This window comes from Triticum urartu, chromosome 5 (genome assembly GCF_003073215.2).
Source record: "Triticum urartu cultivar G1812 chromosome 5, Tu2.1, whole genome shotgun sequence".
NCBI lineage: Eukaryota > Viridiplantae > Streptophyta > Magnoliopsida > Poales > Poaceae > Triticum > Triticum urartu.
Window position 1 is genome coordinate 496,244,496 of NC_053026.1, and position 7,192 is coordinate 496,251,687.

Below are 7,192 nucleotides of genomic sequence, written 5' to 3' on the forward strand. Positions count from 1 at the left end.
ATTACGGACAGTGTCATTTTTTTCCAGTTATCACTATAACATGTGTAGTGCGGTTAAATACCTCGCTCTTCTTAAAATCTCTCATTCCCTTTTCATCATCTTCACATTCTGCCACACTATCCTATCTGACGATGTTGACGTGGGATGGGCCATAGCAAAAATAAAGCACTCGCGACATCTGTGTTAACTATTAAGGCACTCGTAATTGCTATTGAACCGCTAAAATATGTTTGACCATGTTACAATGCATGAGCAATTAGCTAGAGTCTCTACTATTAAACGGGAGTTTGTAGGTTCACCTCACCACTTCGCTGATTTTTTTCTTCCCACACCCTCATCTCCACTTGGTTTTCTGTAGATTTTTTTGGTAATCTCAACCAATGCCGCACAAAACAAAAACCAACATATAAAGAATAATTTGAAATAATTTGAACTAAACCGATTCTTTCCTTTTCCTATCATTCACTCCCTTAAAACAAAAAAATATCAAATAATTTATGGAAAGTGTCATCTGCGTTGGACGTAAGGATCATGTTAATTCTGAAGAATATCATTCTTTTTCGGTTTAGACTATAGCATGCGTACTGTGGTTAAATACCTCAATAGAGGATCGGCTTAATTTAGGAAAATTATCATTTATGTGTGTAAAATGTCACGGTGAATTACCTTCAATTGCAAGCTGCAATTTTTTTTGAGGACTCTGATAATGAACAGTGCATGTGCTAAAAGGCCACAATTTTCTTTGTGCACTTATCATTTTAACGTATTTCTCATTTTAACGCATTTCATTTTGAAAATTTGCACACATGTACATTATGTCTCAAGGTATATGTGCATTTGTTTTCAGAGTTTTGAAACATAAAAGTATGAATTCTAAATTTTTCAAAATCAAACTCCATGGAGCTGGAGCTCCATTTAGCATCTTTGTGTCATGCCTTTGTGTTCGTGATGAAGAAAACGTATTTATGTTTTTTTCTTAAAGAGGACAGCGCCCTCAACCAGAAAACAATATTTATGCACCGAGGATTACCAACGTACAACGAAAATATGAAATAACAAGATACAACTGACCATACATGCCACTGTCTAATAAGAATACTATCTCATTGGTGGGATGCACCGGCGGCAATGAACAATCTGCTACATACTATAGGTACAACCATATCAACCACTCCCGTTCACTGATTCCGCCAAATGCTAAAGCGCATAGCATATATCACCTATGGGAGTGAGGTTAGAAGGGTGTTGCTTGCATGGTGCATTTTCATTGGAAGGTAAGTCAAACAACTTTCTTATGAATAGTTAAGAAACTACTCAAAAGGAAGATATTTGCTGGTGCAGCTTTAGAAGAAAATTAGCTTGAACAACTCTTGTCCTAGAGTGCTTAAACACAATTGTGTTAACCTGTTAAAGCGCAGGTTTTTTGGCACGTGGATATATTAACTCTGTTTTGGATCGTTTTAAGAGAACAATATATTTAGTGCAAGATATTTGCAGTAGGGATATTTGCTTGTGCATATTTTTGACAAGATATTAGAAAGTATGTGATATGTTCTAGACTTTTATTAAAAGTACACCGAGAGCAGCAACATACTACTTGGTGGCATATATAAGAGTATTGTTTTTGGTGTACTTTTCTTTGCCCCGTCGGAGTCTGTGGTCTAATTACTTGGTTGGGCCAACTTTATAGGACGGATAATAACCTAAATAATTCACTATGTTCTGGATCGTTAGATACCTCATTACTATCGTCCGAATCTCTTGGCTAAAGCGGCACCGGACTGGAAGTGACGCGGCTAAGCACATAAACAAAAACATCGCACTACTGCTACTATCAACCAGTGTCTACTTGCCATCTTAAGCACTCAGGTACGATAATAAACTCCCCACAGGCCACAGAGATGCCGATCATACCAAGAAATACGTAGAAGAGCAATTCAGATTAGCGTCGATGTCGTGGCAGATCCTTTCGTAGCCACAGAAATAAAGCGTGCGCTTTTGCTCCTTTGCTTTTGGATATAGTGGGGACACGCATCACGTAAAAGTGCAATTGTGCTCCGTTGCTCCTTTGCTTTTGGATATAGTGGGGACACGCCTTGCATAAGAGTGCAACTTTTCTCCATTGTTTAGGACACGATAGGGTCGCACACCATGTACCACTTGGGGCCATGAGCTTTTAGTAGGACCGGGGATTTTCTGGACTTTGGAACAACGGTTCCAACTCCCATGCGCACAACTATAATAATGATATAGAAAATAATTCTAAATGTCAAAAGAAATATCTCGAGGCCATCAACTATGGACCAGTCACATGATAGATATCCTCAGTCGCACCAAAAGCCTATCACCGTGGACCAACAGAGCAACATGATATCTCCAGAGGACAGTATGTTTAGAGCAAGATATCTTTAAAAGGACGATATTTGTTGTTGCATAACCTTCTGATAAATGTGTGCATAAACAAAGAATCATGTCCTAAATTACTATTGAAAAGAACGATGAGAGAAACAACATATTGTTGCTTTTGGTGCACTTCTTTCACGTCCTTCTAAATCTGATGTCTAATTGCTTGGCGCAACTTTACATGATAGATAACACACACAAAAAATCAGTGTGTCCTGGATCGTTTAGAGAATTCGTTACTATCATCCGTATCTCTCAGCTAATCAATCTACAATCAACATCGGATACAAGATACAAACAGAGTGCACATAAACAAAACATGAATTTAATGCTGCTACTGTCAATCGCTGTCTACTTTATCGTGTGCACGCATTGTCTGCTTGTCATCTTAAGCACTTGATTACGATAATTAACTCCCCATAGGGATTACAAGATATATATAAAAATATGTAAAGAGCAACCCACATTAGCGTCAGGCAAAGTGCCATGTAGGATATCATGGCTGATCCTTTGGTAACCACGGAACCAAAGTGCACACTTTTGCTCTTTTTGTTTTGGATACTGTGGGGACGCGCACCACGTACACACACTCTCTCTCTCCCACTCATCGTACAACAGATAAGAGCGAACTTTTGCTTCAATGTTGATGGCATAGTAGGGACACACACCACGTACGCTCATCACTAGTGCCATTAGCACTCATAGACATTAGCGCTCACTACGACCGGTATTTCTGTACTTCGGAGCAGCGATTCCAAAGTCTCGCGCACACGAAGAAAAACTAAGCATCAACATCGAAAAGAAAAACCTAAGGTCACCCACTTTGGACCAGTCTCGTGACAACATATCCTCAATCGCATCATAAAACTATCACTATGGACCATAATGCATCAATAAAGGCATCATGATACTTAAAAAAGAGTACAAACCATACACCACGAGAACAATGGAAATCTGAAAACAAGTGCTTAATAGTCTAATCATTTGGACAAAGGAAACAAGTTTCATTCCCTTGCAAATTATCCTGCATGGCCACACTCCCTTCAAAACGTGGCTTCTGGTACATATTACCCCTCTTAGTTGTTTGAATGGAAAGAAAGTGCACATATCAGTTTTTCGAGAAAAAAATTACCTTTGTCAAGCCGTCCCAAAAAATGGAAGTAGAGCTTTTTATCTTCAAAATAATGTTGACATTTATACGGGGTTAAAAAGCCTTTTCATTCCTTTTTGACATGAAAAAAGAATATTCGTCAAAAGCTACCCAAATATTGATTTACTCAATTGTAGAGGAATGTAGACAATTGAGTAAATCGACATTTCTGACATTTAGATCTTGAATTCCTAATCCTCTTGGTATGTGGGGAGGATAGGGAAATAAATTCTTGATCAAATTTCAAAAATACCGGCATTTCCTATGTACATGGAGTATTTCAATCTATCTCTTTCATGAGAAAAAAAGGAAGTGTGCTTAGAGCATCTACAACACGATTTGGCAAATCCGGCCCCTCAAACGCCCGCGGACGCGCCCGAGCGCGTCCGTGGGCACTGACCGGGCATGCCTCAAATTGGACACATTGCATCCACTTTCATATTTCATCCCTTAAATCCATACAAAGTATGCAAAAGGAATCGTACGTACTACATCTACGTACTACCGTAGCTACTCTTCGATGAAAGAGATGTCCAGGACGACGGTGCCGGACACCGGCTGGATGGGCGGGTAGGAGGGCTCCGGCTCATTCTCCTCCTGCTCGACCTAATCCATGTAGGTGAGCATCTCCTCCTCGTCCGCGGCCTCTTGTGGCTCCATCTCCTACCGGCGACGCGTCTTGCCTCCGCAGCCGACTCCAACCGGGGGGAATCGAGAATGGCCTGCTGCTCCGCCTGCAGATTCCTGTCGCCAGCGTCCCCCACATCCTCCTCCTCCAGCTCATGCCCCTCCTCCTCAAAGTCCTCATCCTCCTCGTCGTCGTCGTCCTCCTCCACCTCCTCCTCCAACTCCTCTTTCGGATCCACTTCATCTGGAGGTAGCCCTGCGGCGATCCGGGCTTCGCTCCTAGCCCGGATCTTCTCAAGGAGCTCGAGCCGGCGCTCCGGCGTCAGAAATGGCACGCTCCTCACCCGGTGGCATGGGGGCATGGCTACTAGGCGAACGGGTGGAGTGAAAAGTGGCGGCGGCGATGGACAGGAGGAGGAAAATATGGATGCATGGTAGGGTTTTGATGTCGCCGATCAACTTAAATAGCCGGGCAATGCACTACGCGGCCCGTCGGAGCTGCGCCACGCAGTGCCACCGGTCCGACGGAGGAGACGAGTTTCGGACCACCGGGTTTGACGGTATTTTCGGTCGGGACCCCTTCGTCAGTCCGACGTGGCTGGCGTGCTCGGCCGCGCCCGGCACCCTCATATCCGCCCATATTTAGGCTGGATATGGGTGTGCCGGTCAGCCTGGGGGTTTGAGGTACATTTAAGACGTTCATCGGGGTCAAAAAAACATGATCGGTCAGTGACTGGGCGGCCCGCCTGAACATATGAGGCGGGTTTGAGAGGTCCAGCTATAGATGTTCTTACGCTTTTGCTTCTTTTTAAGAGGGCCCTCTTGCGCTAGGGATAGGTACAACGTAATGCGCATATTTATGCGCTTTTGACAAGGAGTGGGGACAGGCACCCCGTACGTCCACACTCGTGCCACTAACGGTCGTAGGCGTGAGCTTTCACTAACAGATGCACTTTGCCCAAACTCAGCTGCCTAGCAGCAGATCAGGGTGCAACTTGGCTGGGTCGCGCCCTTTTACAAAGTACACTCGCAGCAGAACAATGGTGGGCACCTCGACCGCGCCCTCCTATATATACCCCATGAACAGAGCAGAGAACGACAGACAGAGACAGATAACACAGCCACCAAAGCATCGACCGATCGGCGTGCCGGGTGAACTGTGAGTTGATCGAGCTGGGTGGACATTTCTGGAATTACATAACTTCATCAACCATGGGTCGTCCCGATTCCGAGGCGCCGACGTCGAGCATTGCCGCGGGGCTGGCTGCCGCCCTCGGAGGCGGGGGAGAAGCGCCGGCGCCGGCGGGGGCAGACTCGGCTTTCGAAACCAACGTGGTGATCATCCTGGCCGCGGTCTTCTTCGCGCTGCTCTTCGCCATCGGGCTCCACTCGCTGGCACGGTGCGCGCTCCGGTACGTGGGGCGTGGGGCTGCCGCCGCTGTTGCTGCCGGCGAGGGCAGGGCGTCGGCGCGGGTGGCCTGCAGCGGCAGCGGCATCAAGAGGCGCGTCCTCAGGGGCCTCCCCGTGGAGGTGTACGGCTGCGGGGAGGACATCGACGACGTGTGCGCGATATGCCTGAGCGAGTTCGTGGACGGCGAGAAGGTGCGCGTGCTGCCGCTCTGCGGGCACGGCTTCCACGTCCGCTGCGTCGACGCCTGGCTGGTGTCCCACGGCTCCTGTCCCACGTGCCGGCGGCCGGTGCTCGAGGGCGCGCCCGCGAAGAGTGAGACGGACACGGTGATCACCGTGGTCATCGCGTGAGTTCATCACGCAACGAGGCATGCCATTGCTGCCGGCACGGCACAGCCCTGCATGCGCAAGCTCCTGCGGAATTTTCAGGCGCTGATTAATAGTGGAGTGTATAAATGATTGAAATGTTCAATTGCTCGTGTAAATATTCAACGGGGCAAAGCGCTTTCCTGACATCCTATGAGTAAACAATTTTGCTGAATTACCTTGCTCCAGTTTTCAATTCTCCGCCACCGTTGATAAGTAGGGTGGCCCGTGACGCCGAGTCGTCGAGGGATGGAGGACGACTAACTGCACCGTTGAACCGACCACTTTGATGCTACCCTCTCCGTTTCACAATGTGCGGCATATCGATTTTCTAAAGAAGTTAAATTTACAAACTTTAATCAAGTTTATAGAGAAATTATTTATATCTATAATATCAAATATATATAATTGAAAGTATGTCTTGTGATATCTAGTGATATGCATTTACTATTCTATAGATGTATATATTTTTTCTTTACAAACTCGATCAAAATTCACGATTTTTGACTTAAAAAAATTTATACACACTACATGATGGAACGGAGGGAGTAGTACTCGCGGTCGTAAAGTTGGTCCTCTTCTTTTCTGTTAACTTCATGGACGCCCAATTTTGAATGGAATCGGTATTCTCCTCGAGTACTTTTTATATAAGTTTTGATTTCTACCAAAAAACATATATATATATATATATATATATATAAGTAATAAAATAAACAAGGAATATCATGTTTAAACGAGCGTAAAAATTAGTGTAAAAACAACTCATCAACAACACCTTCAAGAAGGAATCGGCGCTGGCACGCTAATGTTAGTTGGTCAAATAACAAGTTAGACCAACGACTATCACCCTCAAAACGGAATATCAAACCAACACCTTCCACAAGATAACATCTTACAGATGTCGACACTACCTGATCATGTCGGAATGATACATCATAGTTTCCACTCCAAGAGAATACAATTGATATGTCTGCCTCCATAGTCGGCGTCCACCTAGCTCTCTGTCGTCCCTACCCACACAAAACAAGCATGCCATAGAAGAAAATGCATGAAGGGAAGACGATCTCATCACTTCGGATTACTATTGTGCGCCACAACCATGCCTAGCAGCCCCCTCCCCTCCCCTGCACCAAGTGCACCACTTGGATGACATTTCCTTCTACCGCCTGCAAACGAGCCAGAATTGGCCTCCGCGGCGTTAGCTAGTCAAGATGAGGGAGAGGAGTGTTGTGCCTC

The 7,192-nt window shown here is 45.3% G+C and overlaps 1 protein-coding gene across 1 annotated transcript; it reads left to right on the top strand.

The window, feature by feature from the left end:
- The first annotated feature begins 5,185 nt into the window (after nucleotides 1-5,185).
- On the top strand, nucleotides 5,186-6,120 carry LOC125556431 (RING-H2 finger protein ATL74-like). Its single transcript, XM_048719167.1, has one exon. The coding sequence runs from the start codon at nucleotides 5,393-5,395 to the stop codon at nucleotides 5,939-5,941; it is 549 nt and encodes a 182-aa protein (XP_048575124.1). The 5' UTR covers nucleotides 5,186-5,392; the 3' UTR covers nucleotides 5,942-6,120.
- The last annotated feature ends 1,072 nt before the right edge of the window (nucleotides 6,121-7,192 follow it).